This window comes from Nipponia nippon, unplaced genomic scaffold (genome assembly GCF_047370975.1).
Source record: "Nipponia nippon isolate SJK-2023a ecotype South Korea unplaced genomic scaffold, ASM4737097v1 scaffold_12, whole genome shotgun sequence".
Taxonomy (NCBI): Eukaryota; Metazoa; Chordata; class Aves; order Pelecaniformes; family Threskiornithidae; genus Nipponia; species Nipponia nippon.
Window position 1 is genome coordinate 12,292,829 of NW_028262313.1, and position 26,849 is coordinate 12,319,677.

Below are 26,849 nucleotides of genomic sequence, written 5' to 3' on the forward strand. Positions count from 1 at the left end.
GTGTATTTGAGGGAACACTGGATAGGTCCTTGGAATAGGATCACTGAATAAGGGGACGTCATCAAGCTGAGAAACTCTTGAGCTGAGGCTAAATGCGATTGCAGTCTAGGAGGGTGTTAAGGGGCATTATCAGCTTGTTACTTCACTTTTTAGGTTGTGACCACGGTTGGAGATGGGATATTGGGCTGGCTGGAGTATAGAGCAGTTCATAGGGAGCCCAGTGCAGAAACATCTACCTCCAGGAGCTGGCCTGGAGCAGATTCAGGGTTTGTACCCCTGACTGCAGAACAGCCTGAACAGCAGCGTCCTCCTTTCTAGTCTCAGCCTTGCCATCACACACAGAAACACCAGTACAGACAGGCTTGGCACCTCCAAGCTCCCTTAGGTCCCAGCACAGCCCTGGGGCAGAGCTGGAGCACTGCCACGCAGAGCACAGCCTTGAGGAGGTCTGCGTGCCCTCACTCATCCAGCTTCTCTCCAAGGTAAGGCTGTGCAGCCTCCCTGACGTCAGTGCAGCAGCCAGGAATCCCCTGCATGAAGCTGCAGTGGCTTCACCCCGTTTTAATAGTGCATGTTGTTTGGGAGCCTCCAGCGCTCGGATGCAGGCACATCATTTCTGCTAGCTTGCGGCATAGCCTCTGGGAACCCCCGCCTGGGAAACGTGACTGTGTTCAGCACATCCGCAAACCTCAAGAGCTGAAACAAAACCGTCCGAGTCAGTTATATTACAGCTGAGATTCTTAAATAAACAGCACTTGATGAGTGCAGCGGGATGTTTAATAACAGCCTCCTCAGCCCCCCGTGCCCCCCGCCTCCCATAATCACTTGTAGAGGCAGCCCTACAATCTACAGCCAGCGAGGGGAGAGGCAGCGAGGCAGTGTAATTTGTATTCCAGTTTTGCTACTGCTCCTAGTGCTTCCAAGAAGCAAGTAAAAATAGCACTCCATCATTTTGTAAATAATAGCTATCTCCTCACAGGCCCAGGGAGTCACAAGCACTTAAAAGGGAGATTGCGGGAAGGGGGGGATGTCTGCCTTGAGCCAGGGCCAGGAAGATGGGACATGGGGGCTCAGAGGGGGATGGGAGGGTGGATGAAATGGAAACCCTGAAGCACCTCAGCAGCAGCCGCTGCTGCTTTACACCTTCTGCATGCGCAAGGGAAGCAGCTGACCATGCTGGCGTGGGGCTCGGGGCGGCATGATCTGCCCCTCCACGCAGAGCTAATAGGGATGTTTATCGCCTGCACAAGCAGCTAGATCTGGTGTAGCAAATTCTTGGAGAAGGAGAGGGGTAGCTTTTAAAGAGCAGGCAGGTGTAGGGAGTGCCATGGTAACACTGTGGGAAGGGATGTTACAGCTTTTGTTTTACATTTGCATTGCAGATCTGCCCAGCTGTGGGGGATTTCTGCAGGCAAGAGCAAAGCAGTGTTGCCTGGCAGGCAGGGATGGGGCTTTGTACCATATGGGAGAAGGGGCAGCTCTGATTGACCTGCAGCACCTTGTTCCTGCTCACACACTTGCTCCAGATGATTTTAGAAACACAGTTGTGCTGAAGCTTGGGAATAAGCTGAGCCTATAAATGGGAAGAGCCCCCAGACAAGGGAATTGGCCTCAAACAAATGGCTTGGGAACACGGCATGCCACTCGGGTCTCTAAATTCTGCCCACGTTCAAACGTAGAACCTGAAAATTTCTTGCCCTTCTAGTTTCGTGACTGCTTCAGGGTCTTTTTTTTGCTTTCCTGGTCCCCAGGTGGCAGCAGCTTGGGGCATAGTGAGGCTCAGCAACATGGCTGGAGGGTGCTGGTGCAGAGCGCCAAGAGCAATACCGAGCCCGCCACTGCGCACCAGTGCACCAGCCCACACTGTTCCCTAGGGCAGCCAGAGCTGGGCTCTGGTCCTTGCTCCGCTCCGACTTCCTACCTGAGCCAAGTCTCTCCTTTTTTGTTTCCTCAACTATAAAAGAGGACTGGCAGCATCTGCTTGCCACCCCAGCAGGCTTGAAGGCTCAACTTACTCTACGCATGTAAAAAAACTTTGAGTCACAGGGAAGGATGATGCTAAGAAAGGAAAAATGCTGTTTAATGTTCTGCAACAGATCTAGGGAAAGTGCCTAACTCCCTACAGTACAATCCTTAATTATTAAATCTGTGGTGAGAACTGGGCAAGACAGCCAAGCTGCAGTGTGGGCATGTCTGTGGATTGAGAAGGAGACAGGGATTTCCCTGCCATGTCTCTGAGCGGAGGCAGGAGATGCTCCTCTCAGCTTTCTCTTGCTGCAAAAGTAGATGCAGCTTCTTCTCGTTCAGGCTCAGGGTGGGTAGGTGTGAGGGTAAGGAGGGGGGAGGCTGGCTCAGTAGCTCCTGATTTCTCTGGAGGAGAAGGTCTCAGCATCACAGAGCCAATGAGCTCAGGCAGGGCCGCAAGCAGTGCTCTTGGGCTGTAGGATCACGAAGGAAGTGAATCTCTGAGGCTGGAGCTCACTCTGTTCTGCTGGTGTTTTACTTATCTCTGGATTTCCCAGCTCCACTGAAATCCCTGCTTGTGTAGCAATGATTTAATTTCAGAAACCCTTCCGGATCCCAGCCAAATCCTGCCCTTAAGAGCACATATTAACATGGAAAGTTCAGTCTGGCTTTTGCCATGAAAGGTGCAGGGAGCCCATTTTTCTAAGTGCAATAAGCCAGCGACTGAGCCAGCCCCCCCAGCTCTTCCCTGCACAGGGCACTGCCTTGCAGGCACAAAGGCGTCCCACCGAGTTCAGCGGGTTCGCATGGCCTGGCCTGTGGGATACGTCTGCAGTCTGGAAATGGAAGATTGTCTTCAGACCTGGCCTGTAATTGATTATTAATATTAATAAATTATTAATATTAATAAATAAATGGCATTTATTAATGCCATTATCTTTGATCGGATTTTCCAGGGGATTGAAGGGGTGGGAGGTGGTCTCTGGAGCTCAGCCAGGTTACAGCATGATAAGGACATAAAGGCTCAGGTACAGATAGCAGGATCATATCAAAAGGTATTCAAAACTAATTCTGCCTTTTTACCTCCTCATCACTGCCTGAATCCCTTCCCTTTTGCTTGGACACTGAGGATCACATTGTAAAGCATGGGTCCTTTCAGGGACCCCTGTCCCTCTGCCCCCTCAGGTGCAGGGTACAATTCATTCTGCACCTCAAAAGGACTGGCTTCACTGGCCATGGGCGGCCATGGATCCTGATCTGGTAACCATGGCTGTAAATTATTTATCTTGGGCAAACTGAATACCAAGAAGGGAGGAGGGGAGAGAGAGTTTGTGTTTTCTCTAAAACATAATTAGCTTTCTTTCACCACATGTGTTAGCAGAAAGAGCCTCGCTTCACTGAATGTTCTTCTCTGCTCCTGTATCTCATTTGGGGACTTATTTGGAGGGAGACAGAGAAAATACTCCGAGTGTTTAAGTCTTATAGAAATAACTCATTTTGTTCAGGATGCTGTCTTGTTGGCTTCCGGGTGTTTCAGAAAGTGTACCACATACATATTTCTCTTTAACCTTCTTTTTATTGCATCAAGACAAGATCAAGGGTTACTTATACAGCACAATAATATCAGCCACAGGCTGTGTCAGAAGATTTCCAGCCATAATAACGAAAGACATGTATACGTATATTTTAGCCATTAAGGAGAAAACCCTGCCAGAATGCGTTATCTTATTTTTGGATACCAAACTTTGAAGCACAAAACTAAGCTTCATAGCACCGCAAAATAACTGTCAGGGGACAGAAGGATTTCCATAATTGAATTGAGCAATGGGCCATCCAGGCTACTTGCAAAGCTACTGCGGTGGCCAAAATGGGGTACTACGCATAAAACATGAACTCTTCTTTGGGGATCCAAATTGGTTCTTTCATTGGGAAAGCAGCTCTGAGCCAGCTAATGCCATACAAAAAGAGCACAATGGCATGATCTATCCCTAAAGTGGTGAGGATTTATGGTAACGTAGTGCTAAACTGAAGGCACCTCATCCATTATTTTTTCAGTACAACCCAGTGGGCAGAGCATAGGACCATGAATCTGGCAAATCACTGTGCCTTGATTTCTCTGCAAAATGGGACAGCAGCAGAGATTGCAATTAGGAAACATGCTGAAGTCATAATGAAGTCAAGAATGAGAGCTGTATGTGCTGTTTGGCAGGAATAATACCTGCTGGTGCCTGTGTTCTGCAAAGCACTTCAGTTTATCTTTACCTGAAGGCAAGTGATTAAGATTGCCCCTGGGTTTTAGCGCTCAGGGCAAGAATTGGGGCTCTGTTGTTCTGCTGGGGCAGTGAGGCTTCTGTTCAGCATCCACGAGGGTGGTGCAGCCTGGGATGCAGGGGAGTGTGTGGTGCAGGCAAGCAGCAGCTTTGCAAGAGCAGCCGCTCGCCAGGAGTGAGGCACTTAGGAGAACAGCAAACATGATGGCAGTAAAAGGCAATCAGAATATTGATTCCTTTTACATACAGATAAGCCTGAAGCTGTAACAAACCCAGGGTTTCCTAAAACTGGTGGAACATTGCTAGGCTGTTTATAAGGCTGGGAGACACGAAGGGATTTCAGATTAAAAGGAATTTCAAAGCATCAGGGCTTACCTCTGTATTGAAAACCTGTGGATCTGTACCACATTGTGTATCATGTAGCCCCATACATTTTGTGAATACACATTGTCTGGCTGTGCGGGACATACTCATCCTCAGTGTAAGCATGGAAAGCAGCAGAGCTACATCAGAGATGAATTTGCCCAATTACAAGTGATAAAATTGGCCATTGTTCAGGGCACAGGAGAGAGCACGATGCCGGCTTGCGGAGGGCTCGCCAGGAAGGCACCTGACAGGAAAAACCGCTATGTAACAAAACCCAAACCCTTCCCTGTACAAGCAAATTCAGTTTTCTAATTGCTTTTTTCCCTTTTTTTTGTCCCAGACAGTGTAACTGAAGTCAAGACAGACATTTACGTGACGAGTTTCGGCCCTGTCTCGGACACAGATATGGTAGGTACCACTGGCTGGTTGCCTCGCGGGGAGGGATGACTTGTCCTGCAGCTGCAGCGGATGTGTTCCACCCTCGTCCCTGGACAATCTGGGCAAAAGCAGGATTTTCCTAAATGACAAGAACACAAGCAAGCATCCCAGCTGCCTGCCTGGGCACGAACGTGCCTCATCATCTTCTCGAAGGCCAGGGGGAGCTCAGTGCGAGTGGTAGACAGGGATTGTTTCTCAGGTGCATTTGGGCTTTTAGAAACCAATTGATAATGGCAAATCCAACCTTGAAGGATCGATCCTTCGCACTGCTCAAGCACGCTGCAGGATTTAGGGTCTTTTTCTTTCCTGCAAGTGCAACCTAATGAAATGGGGAGGTCTGCCCACAGGACTGAGACCTGTATGTAGCATGCTACACCTATTACATGCCTTGACAAACACCTTCACTGTAGCCAGCTTTCCTTGACCTGACTGTGCATGGAGGAAGGAGGGTGCTCCCTGGGAAGAGGGGAGGATGTCAGAATCTGGCCTGCTTTGGTGGCAGTGCCAGAAGAAAACAGTTCACCATCAAACCGTCCTTAGTGCTTGAACCAGAAAGGAGGCAAAAGACAAAAAAGAAAAAGAGTGAACTGATTGCAATACTTTGACATGTTCAGGGAAAATTATTAATGAAAAGGCCTGAGGTCTGAATTTAGGCTTGTATTCCCACAACAGTTTGTCTTCTAATTAAAACAGGACTGTGGAGCATAATTAATAGTGAGCTTTCTCAACAGCGTTTCTTGCAGCTCATATTCCACACACAACCAGGCGCACAGAGAAGAGTTGGCTGTTGATGGTTCCTCAACATTTCAAGGGTGCCACATGAGGACAGTCATGCATTCATGACTGAGACCCTCTTGCACATCCAGTTCCAGAGGTGACCTGGTGCTGGCATAGCCCAGGCCAGCCCAATTTGGGAGAGGGAGCAGGCATTGCTCTCACCAGCTGGGTCAGCCAGGAGCAGTGTCCTGCAGCTCTCGCGGTCCCTCTGGAGCTGGGAGGGTTTCATTTTCTGTGCTCATGTGGTCATGAACATCTCTTCAGCTGCCCCACTGACAATTCTGTGCTAGCAAGCAGAGGAGTTGGGGGAGAATAAAATCTCTGTGTTTCATTGAGGTGCCAGCTCCACCACACAACCCCATGTTGCTTTGGAAAGACCACTCCCTCCAGGCTTAGAAGTTAACTTGATGTCAGCATAGCCAAGAGTATCAGTCTCATCTGAGTTCTCTCTCTCTCTTGCTTGCTTTCCTACCACAGCGGAGACCCATAATATATTCAGCAATCTTAGCCCTTAGGAAGTATCTGATAATTACTTCCAAGGTGGAGCATATTTGATTAAGGGAGCGTGTATAATGAACTGTGAAGAAGAAATATGAGGTATTGGAAAGAGGAAGGTACTGCCTGCAATGTGATTTGACAAAATGAATTTAAAATTAGGAAGACAGTTAAAGAATAATAAATTATTTCCCCTTTGCGTGCTTTAGTTCCATGCATTTTACAAATGCATAGCGAATGTGTTTTAGTGTGCCGTTCTGGTGCTAAATGCACTCTGAAACGTGAGAGAGAAACCCCATCTCCTTGGGAAGCGTGGGGAGAGCCTGCTCTTCTTCAATGGTTCCTTTCATCTCGGGAGTGGGGAAGTCCCTCCTTCCCCACTCACATCTGCCTGGTGATCTCGCTCCCGTCCCTCCCACAGCCGTTACTCATTGCGATGGAAAGCTGCTCCTGCGCATCTTGATGCAGACAGAGACTGTAATTAGGATGATGGAGGAGAGGCAGGTAAAGCTGCTGCGGAGAGTGGAGGAGAGCAGCTGGTTATAAAGCGTGGAGGAGGACGTGTAGACCTTCTCCCTGAGTTGCTTGAAGGGACTTCTAATCTCTCTTTCAGTTTAGGTTAGAAAGTAGAGCCTGATAGGACCTGACATACGCCTGAATCTCCGGTAGTGAGCTCTTGCAGCTTTGCCTCAGTCCTCAGGAAATAAAAAAAAACCAAACAACCAAAACAAAAAAAAACAGTTCAAGGGAGTTTTATGCTTTCGTGGATGGACTCTGGAGACAGACTCAGTCTTGATGTTTTCAGTCACTTCTATAAGGCAGTGAAGAGCATAATGTAGAACTAAGTGTGCTCCTTGGAACGGGTGACTTGGGAATGATGCTCTCATGGAAAGAAGTATAGAAAAGAGGAGAAGAATCTGAACATGAATCTCTCTTCTTTGCAAATGATTCCTTAGCATAAAAGAAGACAGACAGGGCCTGGGAAGTTGTTATAAAAGTTTTGCTGATTTGTTTGGGTTTTTTAATAGGAACAGGGCATTCTGAATAAGATAACTCTTCTCCTGGTAAGGACTTTTCCCAAACCTACCTCCTGGGACTGCACACAGGCTCATTCCTTTGGTTTTATCCCTTTACTGAACTTAAAACCACAAAGTGAAGATCATTTCTATGAAGGGGCAGAATATCTTGTACAGGGCAGAGCCTGTGGGAACGTAGGATCTTCTCTTTTCTTCCCCCAGCCAGGCTCACGAAACTTCACATTTGAGCAGGAGTGGCTCTGTGGCCAGGGAGCAGGGATGAATTTCTTTACCGAGGTGCTTTCATTCAGCTACCATCTGCTGCAAAACCTGTAGGAATTTCTATGACCTATAGGAAACTGATGCGCGGCAGCTTTTAAATGCTGCTGAGAAAAGCTGCAGGAAAGAAATCACTCACAATGATAAGTTTAGTTGGACCTGCAGCCTCCAGCCTCCAGGAACCTCTAAATAAAGACTATGAATCTGCAACAGCAGGGGAAGAACAGCTGGCACAGACAGATTTTCCAAAGACCCTGTCTCTCTCTGAAAGCCTTGTGAGCTAATGAGATCCTTCATTAGCAAGAGGAAGTGTGTGTTCTAGAGGTGAGCAGTGGTGCAGCTCATGCCGACAGGCTGAAGACTTTCCCTCAAGTGACATGGACCCTCAGAGGACATGGGGTGGCTCAGGTCACAGGGAACAGCAGTCCCTCATGGCAGGCACTGGGCAGACTGATTTAATTTTGCCTCGGGGTGGCCATGGAGCTGTAGCGCCTTTGTTGCTTGGTCAAGTGGTTTCTGAGGCTGCATGCACCAAGTGAGGAGCTGGCCCTGGCTGCAGGGTTTCAAAGAGATGACTTCTAATTGCCCCAACTGGAATTTGGCCTAGGAAATGGGTTTCTACACTAGTTGAAAGAAGAAGAAGAAAAAAAAAAAATAAAAGGGCAAAAATAGGAAAAAAGAAAAAAAGAGAAGAAAAAAAGAGAAGAGAAAAAGAAAAGAAAAGAAAAGAAAAGAAAAGAAAAGAAAAGAAAAGAAAAGAAAAGAAAAGAAAAGAAAAGAAAAGAAAAGAAAAGAAAAGAAAAGAAAAGAAAAGAAAAGAAAAGAAAAGAAAAGAAAAGAAAAGAAAAGAAAAGAAAAGAGAAAGCCACAGGCTCTTGTAATGCAAGTTTGTGAGGTCCTTGATTCAATGCTTTTCTAGAAGTGGCCTGGGGAACAAAGTAACATTAAGACAATGTCATGAAACTTTATTTCTTTGTTTTTTTATGAGCAGGGGTATAATTACCAGTATCCTGGCCAAATTCCATCTCCAGGAACTTTATTTTGCCTTTTTAAATTCCCGTGTAGCTGCACAGAATGGTTCCCTCCCCTGAAACATCTGGATGAAGGTGGTGGTGCAGCAGGGCTACTCCGGAACTAGCCACTGGCCATTGTAGGCTGTATTGCCGTTTGTCTGCAGTGGTCAGAAACACTGAAATGCAAATTTTGGCATCATATGTAAGTCATTATACAAAACGTGGTAAATGCCCTCTATCTTCCACAGATTTCTCTACTGCTGTTAATCCCTACATCTTGTTGCATCACACTTCATGTCAACCAAGGTGTGCCAAAACACAGCATGCTCAATGACCAAAGATATTTACCATTTCTTGGAGCAGCTTCTTTGCAATGAAGAGCTGAGTAAAACAAGATGTATTTTTCTCTCCTTTCTCCACAAAGGAATACACTATCGATGTCTTTTTCCGGCAATCCTGGAGAGATGAAAGGCTGAAGTTTGATGGTCCCATGAAAATATTGCCCCTGAACAACCTGCTGGCCAGTAAGATCTGGACTCCCGATACCTTCTTCCACAACGGGAAGAAATCTGTCGCCCATAACATGACAACACCCAATAAGCTGCTGCGCCTGGTGGACAATGGCACCCTCCTGTACACCATGAGGTAAGTTTGTGTCTCCTGGGCCAGGGTCTTCCTGGCCCCTATACACATGCAGGCAAGGATGGGACCTCAGGCTACATTACAGCAGGGCTTGGCAGACTTCCACTGACTCTGTTAGCACACTTGAGTCTTACCCTGCTGCTTTCCCTGCTATCCCTGTTTCCTACCTATGTAGCATCACTGATACTCAACTTAAGCACATTTTTACAGGTAGCTTTCTTCTCATCATTCATGTTGGTTTTTTTCTTTCATGTGATGAGGTAGAAGTGTTGGGACCTATAGCTTGTGGAATTGGTGCACCACCCGACTTATTTTTGTTCCTGACCTCTGATGGGATATGAAGTCAGGTTTCCAGTATTGGTAGGCGAACGTTAGGATGGGAGAATTTGTTATTCTCCAGCAGCTTGAGAACAGATCTAAATTTGTTCAGCATGTTACACTGGAGCCATTTGAAACATCTAATGAGCCCAAGCTTGCTTGTGAGAACAATGGGGTTTTTTTTCCTACTTCATGGAATCAAAAATCCAAATCTGTGTAATCAGTGCACATCATTAGGAAAAAAAATGACCAGCTTATTAAAAACTGTCCTTTGGAGGTGCCAGGTTCAGAGAGGCCATTGGAAGTTCTCAGTTTACCCCAGCCCATGTTGTCCCCAGCTGAGCTCTCAGTGGGAGCCCCGAACATGAGGTAGCCCTGCAGCATGAGACCCCAGGCAGTGATGCAGCCTGTGCAACCCCACTGTGACCTACAGCAACTGGGGCCTTCCTTCTAAAACACAAGTCGCTGTTGGGGAACCATGCTTAGGCAGTCATCTTCTCTGAATTTCTCAAGAACAGCCCTGATACACACATTTATCACTAAGCTGCAACAGGTGGAGAGCATGAAGAGAAATGCCTTTGGGTTAATTGTACGTTTGTTCTGGAACTATTCAGATATTCCTGTATGCTCGTAAGCCATTCACCCATGTAAATAATGTTTGCCCCTGGGGTTGGTGTACTAATTTGCCTTCCAAGGTAAATGGGCTTACAGATGAAACAACAGGCTACTCATAGATGCACAAGAAAGGTATTGAGCTGGTTTTGGAAAGGTGTAAATCTTTTTTTTCAAAAATTTTTTTCTCTGCCTCTATCTTCAAGCTGTTCCTAACTAATAACAGGCTTCATTGTGAATTCTGTGTGCTGAGATGCTGCACTTTCACCTCTGTTTTTTGAGGACCAGACAGAATTTCATCTCTTCATAGTTAAGCTGGCTGTGAATCTACATAGTGTCAGCAAGTTTTACAGCCTACATTGGTGAACAATGCTCTGCTTTTGTGCAGCAGTTCTCAAATATGAGCTAATCCTGCCAGTGCCCTGGGGGTTTAGGTCTCCACACATCAGTGATCTCACGTTACTGAGGCAGATGGGGTAAATGAAGAGAGAAGCCCAGCTTGACTTAAGGGCTTGGTTCTGCTCCCGGCTCTCTGACCTGCATGTGGATGACTAACACTCCCCCCATTTGTATCATTGTCTAACTGTAAAGTATTATAGGAGCTACTGGCATAAGACAGCAAAAAAAGGACTCAATTTCAGGGCTTTTATATCATTTCCCTTCTTCTTTATTCAGCAAACAGCCATTAGCTTCAGCAAGTTTTGTGTGACTGAGAAAGTATTGGATTTACTTTTCCGTTTACGGCTGGACAGGTGCCAGGATGGCAGCATCATGAGGCTCTTGAGAATGAGCTTCTTGAAGAAAATGGAGTCACGGGATTTTTTAAATAAATTCAACACATCCTTCAGTTTAGCTGTATCCCAAAGAAGGGGGGGGGGATGAAGGACAGTCTGGACTTCCCTTTGCATCTGCTCCTGCCCCCCTTAAATGTACCTCTAAGGCTTTGTAAGAGGTGAAGAGCCCACTCAGAGATGCCCAAAGTTTGAGTGTTGGGTATCAGGCCTTTTGTCACGCGTTATGTTGCACAGTAGCAGGAGCTGTTGTAGTGTATGGAGATCTTTTCCTTACCCAGCAGATTGCTGCTGTGCAGATGTATGTGAAGGTATCCTGGTGGGGCTCCGGGCAGTATTGGACCAGCCTAATGCTGGAGATGTGGTTAGAGCTGGACAGATGGCCATCTGGAAAGCACTGCCCACTGCACAGGACTGTGTCAGGAGTGAAGCAGGGCTTCTCTGGGTTTGTGGTTCAACACATCCAGGATGGGATATCTGTCCTGGTGCATCTGATGATTGCCCTTCTCCCTGCTGCTGAAGAAAATGTCTGCTCAGGGCCACACAGGGTCTTCTGAGTGGGGGCTCAGAAGGAAGATGCAAGAGCACAGACTGCGTGGTCCAGGAGTGTGCATCAGGCTGAGGCTCAGAGACCAAGTCCCACCTGGCTTTGCCACTCGTAGGCACTCACACCTCAATTCCCATGTAAAATGATGATGATGGTATCACCCTCCCTTGTTAAGTGCTTTGAAGCCTCATCCCCAGGAAAGGTCTGGAAGGAGACTCATGTTTTATGTCCAAGTGGCACATTCACTGTTCTCCCCCATGCCCAGGGGCATGCACATGTGTCCTTCTCAAAGGAAGGAGCAGGACCATGAAGCCAATCTCAATCCCACACAGCTGACATCCAGCAAAGTGCAAATCCCAAAGAGGCACGCTTTGTCCTGCTGACAAGGGAGCGAATTGGACCTCCACCAGATTTCCCCTGGACTGGCAGGACTGCCCAGGTGATCCCTTGCAGGCTCAGTCTAGACTGGTACATTGCCGTGCAGTTTGACTCCTGAGACATATCCTACTCCTTTACCTTGTACCAGCCAACATCCTCGAGGGATCAGCTCTGCTGATATGCAATTAGAGGCATGTCTTTTGCTATTTATCCTGCTGTGAAAACCAACTTCTCTTAGTCAAGGCTTACATTTATAGATGAAGTTGCTCTGGTGGAACAGCAACTCTGACACATGCATCCAGCAAAATTACACCTGTGTGACAATATTTATAGCTCCTGGAGAGAGCCTCTTTATCACTGACCTGAGCTTCAAGGAGTCGCACGCCAGCTGTAGCTGAGCATCCAGAGATTTCGTTTAGTCACGGCACAGCCTCCTCGTGGATCAGTGCAACATCACGGTGCAAACGTCTAATCACTGACTCAGGCCTTGGCACCCAGGTGAGAAGATGGCCTTTGCAACTGCAGCACAAAATTTCATTTCTCTATTCCCTTCCTTCTGGCTGCTGAGGAAGAGACAGGATTACTGATTCCTCTGCCTCTTCCCTGCTGCTCCAGCTGCCTTAGAGGGCATGGGGAACACAGTTTTATTATGTAGCCCTGCCTCTGCAGTCTTGTTTGTGAAGGTCCTACAAGATCCAAGTAGTTCACAAAAGCCCAGCGAGGGTCTCAAAGCTCTGGTGTCAGACCTGAGTACAACAAACTGGGAATTGTGCGTAGATTTACACAAGGTACAGACAAAAACCCAGCTGCTGCAGCAATCTCTGGATGTACTCTCTGGCTTGAATTGTGTGGGGCACATAGATAATGTTCTGGTTCTTCCTGGCCTTGAAGCATATGAAAATAGTGAAAGCTTAATGCTGTGCTGATGGGATTCAGCTCTGTGAATCCAGGCTTTAAGAGCTCTCCTGCTCTTCACAGGGACTGTCAGAGTGGCATGTTGAGGCTTTGTGGTTATTGTCAGAGTGGTTCCCAGACAATATGTGCTCAAGTTATGCACTTAAGGATGTTTTCTTTAACTGTCAGGCTGACGCATTCAGCTGCATGCCCAAAGACTTTGCCTCAAGAACGTGTGTTGCTAAAGAAAATGTGAAGTCCTTAGTGGCAGTGCACAAGTACTTGGGAAGGAGGATTGGTGAACCCCTGGCTGAGGCAGAGGCAGAACAGGAGGGAAGGCTGAGTACAAAGGCACCCAGGGCATGTGCAGTCCTACCGGGGTGGTTGAACCCCAGATAACAAGTCCTGTACCTACTGCAGCGTGCTCAGGGGTTTGAGCTTCCCAGGCTGCTTTTTGAAATCACAGAGCTTCACAGTCTCTCTCCCAGCAAAGGCTTTGGGTTGTCTTTGCTGCTGTTTTTTTTAACCCCCAGGCAACTTGTGAGAGCTGTAGGCTGGAGCTTGCAGAACCCTTCCACATAACGGAAGTGCAACCATCATTCTCCTTCCTGCAAGAGCAGCAGCTGGGACATCCCAGCACCAGCTCCTCTAGGCAGTACGGACTGGCAGCTATTTGGCTGCATCCCACATCAGGGCTGATCCTAGACAACAGCATAAATGGACAGCTAAACACGCAAGCAGACGAATAGAGGAGATGAGATTTGCACAGCCTGCTTTTCCCTGCCTTAGAGATTCCAGAGTGGATCCCAAGGCGGAAATGATCTATTTTCCAGGCTTGGTTTTGTGCAGGCAGACTTTTGTAAGGAAGTTGTCCCAGGAGGGAGAAATCTTCAGAGATCATCTTCTCTCGCTGCATTTCTGCCATCATGGGCTGAAATCTCCAGGGGCTGGGGGAGGATGCAAAGTGAATTCAGTGCTTTCAGATCCAGCACAGGGATCCTAGAAGCAATTTGGCTTTCAAGCTCAAACCCCACCAGTTAAACCTAACCTAGATTTTCACACAGCCTAAACCATGAACACTATTTGGCCTGAGTGTGGTTATTAAGGAATCTCCTAGAGGAGAAATCAGGACAAAACTCAAGCAATATCCCTGGCATAAACAAAGTCGATTCTGCTGTGCGGGGTGCTGTCATGTTTTTGTACCACACACATACCAAGGGATTATTACATTTGCATCCCAGAAATTGGACTGAGACTCTTGCTTATCCTGCAGCACGATGCAGGTAACGACAGGGGCTCTAATGACACATCAAAGGCTTCGCTAAGCTCCTGGTAACCATGAGAACCAAGCTGAAGTGGTTTGTTGTACCGTCAGCCCTGGGAGAGGTATGTTTAGCCTGATTCACGATTCTTGCCATTGTGTTGAGCAGTTCAAAGGACTTACCATGACTTTAAAGAGAAAAACATGGTTTCTCTCCTGGATGTTCCATTTTTGGTGCCATTGTGCTGGCAAAGCAAAGAGAAAACATGAGGAGTTTGGGGTTTGATTTCAAGACAGTTCTGCATAAGTTATTGCTAGTGCCTGGGACAGATGAGCCAAAGGATACAACAGCTGGATTATGTGATTACTGGCAAGTTGGCTATTTTTCACATGCTGTTTAGGCTTTATAGTGACATTTCACGGCTCAGATGTCTGGACCTGAACAGGGCATCAGAGCAACGAAGCAAACCTCTGTGGCTAGCTGGCCATAAGCTCCCTTGCACAGGGTAAGGGGCAAAGATGAGAATTTCTGCAACAGGCTCTTTTACCCAAATGCTGCAGAGGCAGAGGTAATTGTCTGGGAAGCGAGATATATTCCTCTTAGTTTGACATTTTGACGTTTCATTAGGCAAAGCATATGGTGCTGAGGAGTCCTTCTCCAGCAACAGGAGGTGGTGGGGAAGGCCAGTGGCGGGCGGAGCGGAAGGGGAATGTGGGCACTGTTCTGAGCAGTGATTGATTCCACAGCTCACCTAAACACCTCTGCTAATTAGTGCTCTGAAAGATAAGTGTGTGCAAGACAGACTGCAGGAGGGGCGTGAAAGATGGCCAAGGGATGCGGGGGACAGAGGGGTGAGCAGGAGCGAGCAGAAGTACATGCACTCTGGTCATGGGGAGAGCATCTTGGGGAGCCAGCACACCTAGCATGTGCAGGGGCAAAGAGAAGAGGTTTCAGGCAAGAAACAACATCTGGGAGGGGGAATGCCTGTATTGCTTCCCTCTTCGGCAGGGAGGCTGACTCCGTTCACGTGTTATCTGTGAACATGCTGACTTCTGGCTGGCTGAAATTGTTGAACCAGACTCATCTCACTGGAATGATATGCCATTTTCTCTTTTATTTAATTTCAGGAGACTTAAAAGCTCCTTCAGTTGTAGGTGGAGAAGTGGTAGATTAGGTTGCTTTTTCAGTGGTTTGTTGATGGATTTATTGTGGTGTTGTTTACTGGCTCAGCTAATAAAACACACTTTAGATTTAAAATGTGACTGCTGCATTCCCACACCCCTATGGAGTCATCCAGCATCCATATGAAGTTGTCTCCTTCCCTTGACAACACTTGCTTTTGTTGGCCATGGTCTGGAAAGGGCAGGAGGGTATGGCCAAGGCCAGCTTGTGCCCAGCTGGTCTCTGCTGCCATCCTGGCCCCCTCTGAGGCTCTTTGGGGCTGCTCTAAATGGCACTCAAACACTGGACCCACGATCTATGGTCCTTTGAGTTGTTCAGCCTTATTCATAGTGGCTGTTGATCACAGCGAAGACTTGCAAACAGTCCAGTGGATGAAAAAGGCCTTTCTGTTTTTTTGGGGGAGGTCAGGATACATCAGAAGGAAAGCACTGATCAGAGGAGAGGTCCTTTGGAAAAGCCGACTTTGGGAACACTGAGCTTTTGAGCCTTTTGAAATAATAAAGTAATTAGTGAAGCCAATGAAGGAATAGGAAGGTAAAAAGGAAAAGTCTTGTGTGGCCTGCTGAGGGAGACAGGGGAAATGCATCAACATTTCCTTTACACAAGTGACAGTGACAAATATTAGAAACAAAAAGTCTGTTACAGCTGGAAAGGACACAGAAAGAATTGAATGGTAAGATCCGTGAGGACATGTTTGACAAGCTTGCCAACCATGAAGCTCCCCAAGTGAATTTCAAGCTGACAGAAGAAAGCATGACAAAAGAAACACAACAGGAGGAGCAAGGCTGTCGAGTCCACACCTTGCTGCCAGGTTTTCATGCCTGCTTCCTGAAATCCTAATCTTCATCCAGATTATGAAAGAGAGGCATCAGAGCAAATAAGCAATATGTTCATGGTGGCCTTTCAGTGTCCAGAAGAAAATCATTCCAATGATGTGCTTGTAGGTTTGTCAAAATCACTGTCAGTCTTTTCATTGACTTCAGTGAGTCTTGGTTGAAGCCCTAAAGATCAGGTTGTCTCGTCCCTCATGTAAAACAGGTACATTCAGTCCAGAGGTGAGGAAGAGATCAGCAAGTCAGAAAGAGTGATTTGTTTCCAAGGAAGTTACATTGGCCACACAGTTGTTCTTGGATTGGCTGAGGAAGCCAAGCTGGGGCCAGACATTATGCAAGCAGGACAACAATCATCACCTCTTCATCAGTAGAATGATATACTACAGGACATAGTGGTCACTATCCATGTATGTGGATTCAGAAAGGATTGGCAGACCCAGAATTAAAAAGGTCCTTGGTCTCTGGTGCACTTAATCGCCTGATACAGCCTCTGAATCATGGAGGCTGTAAGCCACCAGCTGCTGGGAGATGACAGCAAGGTGTGGTTTGCTCTGAATTCACTCAGGTTTTGTACTTGTCTGTAAGTATCCACTGGCCTCCTCTACCAGAGGTGGAGTCAGCCTGCATAGACCCAATAAACCCACTGTGATTAACTTGGCCAGAGTATGGAGCATTACATCAGCCACAGTTGGGCTGTGAGCCCTTGGGACCCAACAGTGAATGGTGACTCAACAGCCAGCCCCTCAGGGCTTCAGTGCAAGTAGTCCCCATGGGGCATACAGGCACCATGTCCTGCTGATATTCAATAGCTAAGAGCTGTTTATCAGGACTGAAGCCATCCTCATTGTGGGAGTTGCTTTTATAGGGGTTTTTTCCCCCTGTGGGGTAGCTCCTGGGGCACAGTGGGGTGGATGTGCCCAGTGGAGACAGGACAGTGGTACCTGGCACTGAAAAACAGCAGAAATGAATATGTGCTGCTGTTGCATTAAGGAACAGGGAGGTACCACTGAAACACTGTGGGGCTGGGTTCAGGTCTGTAGAAAACTCACTGCTTTCCTTTGCCAGGTCATACAAGAATAAGGTGTAGACTTCCCCACAGTGTGATCTGCTCTGCGGCACTGTGACCCCAGTGACCACTGTGAAGTGGTTGAGTGCCTCACATCCCAGACATTCCCAAAGGCTGGGTTTGCTGGGATTTAAGCCCAAGCTGTGGGTGCTGCAGGGACTCCGGGTCGTGCAGGAGGGTTTTGGCCACCCAGCCCTCCCCCATCGAAATTATGGCAGCTTCCAGCTTTTCTCCTCCACTTGATTTAATACCTCTGCCTGTCTCTCACAGGGATGCTAGCTTTCCTAGACCCTCTGAAAGAAGCAGATGAGGCTGGATGTGGGTCTGAAATCACAAGGTTCGTTTCCTCAACGAAATTGAGGAGAGCAGAGCAAAATTCACAGCCAGCGGAGAGTTTCCAGCGCAGCCTGGGCTGCTCTTGCAGCCGACATGGAGCAGCTGTGCAGGAATTCGCTGCTGCTCTGTCCCTGGCTTGCGCTGGCGTCCGCCTGTCACAGCACCATCTGCCACCTGCAGCCACTGCCGCTGCAGCCTTGGAGATCTCCTGCCACCTCCAAGCCACGGTGATTCTGCTTTGTTTCCCCACAGGGGTTTTCAGAGCGATTTGTGAAGTGCTTGGTTTTGTCCACCAAATTTTTTTATGCTAAGTTTAAAAAACAGTCCTCCATTTTTTGTAGAATCATTTAAGCTCTGTCCACCTGAAAGAAATAACTTTTATTTTTCTTTCCGTTCTTTTTTTTTTCTTCTTTGCTTTTAGCAAACAAAATCTGAACCCTTTATTTTTTTCAGGGTTTGTTTTGCATTTGACTAAGCCTCAGTATTTTCTATGAAGAATAACATACCTGAATGTTTTTCCAGCTGAAGGAAAATATCTCAATAGAAGCTTTCCACTGTGCTTCTCGACCTGAGTTTTCCACAAGCCACCTTCAGCCTTAGGTCTGTGCGCTTGTCCTTTGCATCCACCTGTTGCTCCTGTCACAGTTTATTTGTTAATTTGCCGAGCCATCAGAAGTGGGTCCTTTTTTCTACAAATGGTTCCGTCAGAGAGGATCGTATGAGACATCTCCTGGGAAGCTCTCTGTCCTGGCTCCCCCCCACCCCCAGGCTGCAGGCTTTGCAGTACTTCAGGAAGGAACATGAGCTTAGAGCTACCTTTTTTAGAGCCTTTTATAATGGATCCTTTTATGCCTGGCCCCATGTTCTGCAGCATACTGCTTTTATGGTTGTGCCTCCCTCACAAAACCACTTCCTGACGAGGTATCCTACTGGGATTTGGTGGATGCGTAAAGCGCATGAGTTCTCCTGCACCCCCCCAAACAGCCCCAGGACGTGCAGTTCTGCGTCTGCCCACAGCATCCTCTGCAGTGCCACCAGCAAGGGGAGAGCCGGGGGAGGTGGGATGAGGTGCCCCACATGCACAGGGGTGTGTTGTACCCTGGTGCCATACCTGCAACTTCAAGGCTCTGACTGAATTTGTTCAGCAAGCCCAGTAGCGCTGTGGCTTTCTGACTGAACAATCTGCCAGCCCTTGGCTCCTTCCAGACCACCGGGAAGAACAGGCCATGTTCCCTGGAAGCCCCTTCCCTCTGCTTTCCAGCATGGTCCATGAGATGTCCCCTGGTCCCGGGCATTAATGAGCACCTTGTGCACAGTGCATAAACAAACAGAAGTCCTGGGCTTTGGCAGATTTTCTGACTGCGCTGAGTGGATAAAGATGAACTCAGTCAGTAGGGTTGAGTTTATACAACGGGAAAGGTGGCCAGATCTGTGCGCCTGCTGTTCTCTCCACAGCTGATGGCCTTCTGCCCAGAGACCCAGAGGTTAGTGACTGCACTGAGGCCTTTGTCGCCTTTGATGGATGCAGGGCAAAGACGCCATGGCAGAAGGGCCAGGTGGGAGCCTCCACAGCCATGTGTTTCTGATCATGCCCTGTGTTTTGTCTTGTAGGTTAACGATTCACGCAGAGTGCCCCATGCACCTGGAGGACTTCCCAATGGATGTGCATGCTTGTCCGCTGAAATTTGGGAGCTGTAAGTACCCTGACCAGCCTCTGCAAGGAGGTGGGTACAGAGCTAAAGAACAGTCCTTTGTGTGGCTAGTGTTTTCCAGTATTTTAGTAACAGTGTTATGAATTACTGCTAATGATAATGTGACCAAAAATTTGTTTCTGGTATCTCATACATGCAATTCCTAGTATCATCAGAAATGGGTAGCAAGCAAATCTGTGGTGAATTCAGGCTCACAGGATGGGTTAGGCACCTATGGTTTTGCTGTAAGTTTATTAGGGAAGTGGGAAGAGCAGCTTCCCATTGTCCTCCCTGCCTTTGGTGGGCAGCTCTGCCTCTTCCGTTCTGCCTCAGCAAGACTGGCATTGGTGGAAAACTCAGAGATGCTTTTCCTTCATCACAAGATGATCCTGGGGGAACAGATTTGGGAAGATAGCAGTGGTGTCTGTTGCTAGGTGTCCTGTCCAGCTTCCCTACATCACTCCTGCCTGAAATCTCTGGTTGCTCTGCCTCCATGCTCCAATGGAGCTTACAAACCCCTTGCTCCTCTTCAGTCTGTCAGGCAGGCTGCTCTCAAGTAAAAGGCCTGGAAACTCTGGGAATCTCAGTCCCAACACCCAGGGGAAGATTTGCAGGCTGCTGGTGAGTTGAGAGCTGTTCCCAGCCTGCTCCAGGTCCAACAAACTGAGCACCACTCTCAATCTATGTTTGCGTTAGGTGGAAGAGTTACCCACCTCCAACTAAAGAATGAGCCCCCACCAGTAATCTCCCTTTTAGACTCTAAGAAAACAGAGAAATTGCAACCTTTCTAAACTGATACTTCCTTCCTGTAGCCATTTGGGAGTTAACTAAGGAGAAAGTTTAAAAGTTTGATTGACACCAGAAGAAATCATGTTTATCATGCGCATCTGCTCCTCTGCCTCATGACAAAATGCGTCCATGAAACTGGATTATTCAAAACTACTAAAATAAAGTTATTTCTTAGGCAGCACCTAATTAAATGTAGAACTCATTGCCACAAGACATCACTAAGGCCAGTAAAATAGCAAGCCTTAGAGAAGGATGAATTATTAATGTTAATTGACCTTGTGAGGAGGGATATGAAATCTCATACCTCAGGCCTAAACTCTGGGATTATTACAAGACTTGCAGGAAGGCAGATTACTCCACATCTAATTGCTTATAATGTTTCTTGGTGAGGAAAAGAGATTAATGTGCATATTTCTGCTGGAACACCCTTTGGGGTTCTTCTGCGTGTTTTTACTGATTTGGCCTCTGAATAATGAGAGTTTTGACACAAGCAGCTCAGAGAGCTGCACCTGCTTAACATTAGTACGGCTCTTTCTGAAGCATCCATCTGCATAGCATCTGAGCTCACCTCTCCTGTGTTGGAGTAGGATTGAACTAGTGTTTGCACCAAAAAGCCGTCGACAGCTGGAAGCTGCTCATTTGCAAGAAGCTTAGAGTGGGTCAGATTTGTAAGTAGAAAGACAATGCCAGCTCCAGACACATGCTGTTCAAGGGATAGCGGAATTTGCCTCAGTGACCACCTTCCAGTGATCCCCACAACCTGAATGGCTTGTCAGTGGCCTCCAGTCCCTGTGCCACCATGGCAGCCACCCAAAGAGGGAAGGCAGAGAGCTTGCAGGAGAAATAAGGGCATCAGGCATTTCACATAGCTTCAGCTGCCCACCTGCATCATTCCTTGGACCAAGTGCAGTGAGGGTGATGGCTTTACCTATCATTGTGCTCCCTAGAAGATGGATGTACGCAGTAGAGAACAACTGTTTCTAAGCTACTCATAGGACATTTGTACAGCAGCTGTCTGAGACCAGGCTAGCAGAAGATGTTGCTGAAGTTACCAGCTCCACTAAATGTCAAAGAGCTGTCCTTTTTTGGATTGGACTAGACTGTATTGCAAGCAAGGCATTGAGCAGAATGGTTTCATGGCATTAAATATGTTCCAACTATCCATGCCATGCCTACGTGACACCAGATACGCTTCTGTCCCAGACAACCAGATATGTAGACAATGGCATTTTCAGGGATGATGGAAATGAAACTGTGGACAAGTTTCCTTTGTAGACTGAGAGTGGCGGTGGGTGAACCGTGACTGCTAGAGCAGAAGGTGTTGCCCATCAAGGCGGAAGAGCATTGGCAGAGCTGTACAAAGCTAAGCCTGAAGAGGAGGATGAAGGTCTCCAGAAGCATGTTGAGAGCTGGAAGGAGGGTTGGAAAAGCAGAGTGTTACACATCAGATGAGAGGTGCCAGCCTACATCAGAAGTGCTTAGGCAGCATGCTGTCATGCTGAGAAACATTGGCTGATCATCAGAACCACTCCCCCCACTTTGCACAGCGCCTGCTTAGTATTTAACAGGTTTGCCAAAGTCTACAGTGCAGGGATAACAGTGGTTGTTTTAAAAAGATCAGAGAAATCTGGTTGTCTCCGGACACCATCTCCCACAAAGCAGGAGCTGAGACGTTTCTGTAGCAGACCTGACCCACTGCTTGACCTGACCCCAGCCAAAGAATTCCTTAATATCTTAATAGGAGAAGCTGGCCGTAAAAATGAATTAAAGCCTTGTTTTAGTGAACTTTGTTCTTGCCTAAAAAACTGGTGTAGAGCAGGTATGGACAGGAAGCTTGGGCATTATGGGTAGAACTTAGCTCCTTGTAGAGTCTGGAGAGACTCAATTTCTGGATACCATAGGACTGACAAAACCAAGAGCATGTGGGCACTGTTGGGAAAGGGAGCAGCTATGAGGACAAGCAGGGGTTTCATCACAAAAGCTTGTGAGGGTGATGGTGACTCTGTGTGTTAGAAAGAGGTGTTTGCATATGAGGAGCTGGGCAGGTGGGACAGAGGGGGGAGCTTGGAAGCTCCTGGAAGGATGCCCTGGTCCTGAGCCTGGCGCTACCCCATGCAGCAGTCCAGCGGCACTTGCCTGCTGTTTCTCTTGCGATGTGCGGGCAGGCTTTTCTCAGCACTGCCCTTCCTTGCTGCCTGGCGGATTGGCCTGGAGGCTGGCAAACACATGCAGGGGAAAAAGCATCTTGGTGGGAGGGCACACCACTTCCAAAGGTGAGAGGCTTGGAGAGGGTTGCTTCTGAGTGAGGGTAAAGATTTTTAGCTTTGTCTCCTTAACCTAAAATTAAACCCCATTTACGTTTAGCCTTTCTCACCAGCTGCTGCCAGTATGACTCTCCCAGTCCTTGGCATGGCAGGGCTGTGGCCGTCCTGCTGCCCCAGCAGCCTGCTGACCTGGACGCCTTCCTATCTTGTCTCTGCTTGGAGCCAGCCGTTGCAGAGTCAGCATGTCAAGGGGACAGTGTGTGTCTCAACAACAGTGCTCTGCCCCCTCTTCTAGCTCCCTTCTGAAAACCACAGCTCCCTTTTGCTCATTTGATTTAACAGTTGCTGAACTGCCTTGGTATCTGGCCATGCTTGGCTGTGCTCAGCCATGTGGCTCTGAGGAATGCACAGCAGGGATTAATTTGGCTACAGGCTAATTTTGGTATATTTTAGGTCAGGCAGAAGCACAAACCTGATTCTTCTTTCTCCTCCACAGATGCCTACACAAAGACAGAGGTGATATACACCTGGACACTGGGGAAGGATAAATCCGTGGAAGTAGCAAAGGGTGGATCTCGCCTGAACCAGTATGACCTGCTGGGCCATGTTGTTGGAACAGAGATGGTTCGATCCAGCACAGGTACTTGTGGGACCACAACGCAATGCATGGGCTGAGCACACTGTCAGATGAGATGGACCCGTAGGCTTTGAATGCCATGATTTGGCATAATTATAGAGGCAGTGCCTGTGGGCAGTGATCATCACAGTACTTCCCAAGCCACGTGCTGTTGGAGAACATGACTGGGGACATCTGGAGCAGTCACCAAGAGGCAGTAAAGGGTTTAGCTTTTAGTGTCTTTCCCCTGAAAGAGTCTTATCACCCATACGCTCTAGAAAATTGACTTCAAGCATCTAAAAATAACCTGTTTTATGGAAAATTTGCCCCACCTTGCCCAGCTGTGGGTACTGTGGGTTCATTTGTCTTGGATCCCTTTCCAGTCCCTCAGGAGAGCATTGCAGGCAGGGGAAGTGGATGCAACATAATGTTCAGTGTGATTTTTACTGCATCTGCTTACACAAATATTATCATAGCTAATAGAAGATTATCCCAAACAAATGTTTCCTCTGATTAATGACCAATATTAATCATCTTTCTCTCCCATCTGCTGCTCCTCCCTTCCCCTCTGAATCCAGGTACTGATAGCTTCTGTTATCTCATGTGTGTGTCTCATCTTTCTTTTTTCCTTTTCTTTTTTTTTTTTTTTTCCTTCTGTATGCACCAGTAGTTCTCTCATTTGAGGATATTTCCTCTCTGGTGCACTTGATTTTAATAGTGTCTGTCTGTAACAACTCATATCACCTCCCTTGGGGAAGTGTGGGGAGTCCAGGGAACTAAATGTCATAATACCTGGCCCATCTCTCTACTTAAGTTGTAGTAAAATGTACGGATGAATAACGTGAAGTGGCAAGAAAGCTGCTAAAGGCTCCTGTGTGTAATGTTTTAGCAGAGCCATGCTCACAACAAAAAGGCACAATAATCCAACAAAATATCCAAAGCTTTGAGTGGAGGAATAGGGCATTGAGAGAAAATAGGGACAGCTGCTTCTTTGATTTACAGCCCAGACCTTTAATGACAGAACTTGCCCCAATTTTTGAGATGGTTACAGTGAGGAAAGGTGGAATATTTTCAGGATTGTCAGAGAAAATAAAATCCTTTGTCCTGAAATCCTACTGAAGCACTGTTAGGGTTTTTCTAGGCTTAAGGGATCTTACCCACAACATGGTTCCCTAGGTCGGAGCAGAAAAGGGATGGGAGCTGGGTCAGGAGAGACCCCCAGAGGCATCTTGCGCCTGGGGTGAAACAGGGAAAGCCTATTGCCCAGTTGTTTATTGGCACTGGTTTGCCTTTATCCCACAACTGTTTTGCAGTGAGTTAAAGTCTCCAGAGAAGTGTTTTGAAAGGACAAATGCTACGTGGAAGTCACCCAGGCTACACTGAGGCACAGGCCTGGCATGGCACAGCAGTTGTGTGTGCATGTGCGGGACATGCAAAGTCAGTGCCGACTGTGTGCTGCAGCATGCATCCCTCCTTTGCACGGCTGTTAGAGTGGCCTGCAGTACTGTAAGATACCGGGGCGTGCCAGGCAGTAACAATATGACACACACGATGCAATTTCATCTAAGAACCTGAAAGTTTGTTCAGGACAGATCTTTAGTGGTTTAGAGATGGATTGGTGGTCAGCTGGCCCCATCCTGGAAAGCACTGGTGGCTCAGCATCTCTAACCGGCTGTCTCTGCAGGGGAGTATGTCGTCATGACCACACACTTCCACCTCAAGAGGAAGATTGGGTACTTTGTGATCCAGACCTACCTGCCCTGCATTATGACGGTCATCCTTTCCCAGGTCTCCTTCTGGCTTAACAGGGAGTCCGTTCCTGCCCGAACGGTTTTTGGTGAGTCTGGGAGCTTGGGGGCATCCTTTCAGGTCAGGGGAGAAGGGCAATACAAATGACAGGAAATAGCTGAGCATCAGAGCTGGTCTTCTCCAGGCCTTGACCGGCATCAGTGAAGCTGCTGGCCATTTCCCAGAATAACTCTCAGTGTCTTCCCAGTGCCCATGCTTCCACTGAATCACTGCAAAATACTCTTGTCCATGTTTCTGCTACAAGCCAAGCCATAAATATTAACAGTAATCAAGGTATTGATCATCTAATTATATGCATTTGGCTGTGTCTGCTTATCTATATTGGCTTTTTTGTTGAGGAGAGGACAGGTATATGGGGAGCCATTTAAAGCTCTACCTTTGAAATTGCTAATGTGCCCCTGGTCAGAGCTCCACATAACAAGTTCCTGGGCTGAGGCAGTATAAATGCATGGTAAATATATTGTTATTATTTTCTTCAGCTGGTTTCAGATCCTCTCTCAAAGGCAAAGTGTCAGGCTGGCATTACACATATATTAATAGCTTTTACAAACATTTAATAACAGAATTGTTTTGTGCTTTCCTGCCAAGACCTTTAGTTCGGGGTCTACACACATGACCAGGTGTGATGCTGCAGGATTGTATTTCCTGGAAATAACAGTGCCCAGCAGATACTGCTTAACAGAGAGTATATTGTACGAAAGTCACCAAGCAGAGAGGGCATATATGGTACCACCTGCTCGTGTTTTTGAATAAGAACAGAAAGTGGTGTCTTTTCAAAGATCATGAAGCATTTTCTCTGAAGCAAGAGTTGTGATAGAAATACTCCTGCAAACCCAACAAGGCTGATGTCCTCCTTTCTGGACCCTCTCCACAAGCCTGGACCTTGTTCCTGTGCTGTGGACTGGAACGGGATGCAGGGAGGGTCACAGGTGATTCTGCACCCTCCTAAATGAACTAGAAGGGAAGCATCATGGTTTTTGTGTTCACTAGGGCTTGTGAAATGTAGGTCATGAACAAGCTTTAAAATGTACAGTTGACCCCAGCTTCTCCCCATTAGCACTGGGTTGCCTTCCCTTGCCTGGTGATGCAAATCCTACAACAGTCCCCAGGGTCAAGTGCAGCTGTGGGGAGCTGGGTAGTTAGTGTGACCAACCTGGTTTGCGCAATCCAGACTGCAGGAGCTGTGTTGAACAGTGATAACAGTGAAGAAGAGGGGATATGGCCCCTTAGCACCGAGTTTTTGGTGTTTTCATCTAGCAGAATGGAAAAGGCGGGCTCAGACAGAAATCACGTGGAAAATAGAACCAGGTCAGGCATATAGAGGTTCATCAATGAACTTTCCTCACTCATCCACATATTCATCATTTGCAGCTAAACCCCACAGACTACACACTCGGGCCCCATGTCTGTCTATGCACCAGGTGGGCTCTTACATCTGCATCGGTTGTGGAGTGTCTCTGCACTCCTGACATCAGGGGTGAGCGCTTCTCTGAGGGTATTTGATTCCCTCCTATGTTATCCTGAGATTTGCAATTAGACAGGATTCCTCGAGTAGTAGCTCAGGTTAGGCAGGAAAGAGCTGACCAAAAAATTAAAACCTACCTTTGTGAAAAATGTCTTTGCTCCCAAATTGTCTTGCTTTCCTATTAAGAAAATAATGAGAACTCCAATTGCTTATTCCTTTTTTTTTCCCCTCAGAAAGTATTGTCAACGATATTATTGAAACTCTTCAATTACCAGGAGTATAGCTTAAGGGAAGTGAAAATTAGTCAATATTTTTATAATGTTTTTAATGCATTTTTAATTGAAAAGCACATTATTGGGGAAAATGGATAGCAATGGTTGCTTGTTTTAATGAAAAAAAGCTTTAAAAGGCATTTTGCAACAGATGATGTTTTTAAGATAAATCATAGTGACACTCATTCTGGCAACTTGGGCCGCTGACGGGTGCCTGGCTGTGCCGGCAGGACCCAGGACCCCAGGTGTCCATCCATGCAGGTCACAAGACACTATTTCCAAAATGTTGAGAGAACCACATTGGATGAGTGGCCAGTTTCTGGTCCTTCATGAAGTTCGCAACCATCTAGCTGTCCTTTTTACTGTTATTTTATTATTTTTATTTTATTGCAAAAGCAACCAGAGGCTTTATCATGGCATATTCTACATGAGGGAGCTGGGTCTAGCATCATGCAACTTACCC

General features: G+C 47.2%; 1 protein-coding gene across 2 annotated transcripts in view; it reads left to right on the forward strand.

The window, feature by feature from the left end:
- LOC104015362 (gamma-aminobutyric acid type A receptor subunit alpha3) overlaps window positions 1–26,849 on the forward strand; it is a 77,784-nt gene that overhangs the window by 34,039 nt on the left and 16,896 nt on the right. For both annotated transcript variants that reach the window (XM_087748732.1, XM_087748733.1), the window contains exons 4-8: window positions 4,942–5,009; window positions 9,044–9,264; window positions 19,092–19,174; window positions 22,721–22,864; window positions 24,525–24,677. In XM_087748732.1, coding sequence (XP_087604858.1) covers window positions 4,942–5,009; window positions 9,044–9,264; window positions 19,092–19,174; window positions 22,721–22,864; window positions 24,525–24,677 — 669 coding nt within the window. The remainder of the gene's footprint in view (window positions 1–4,941; window positions 5,010–9,043; window positions 9,265–19,091; window positions 19,175–22,720; window positions 22,865–24,524; window positions 24,678–26,849) is intronic.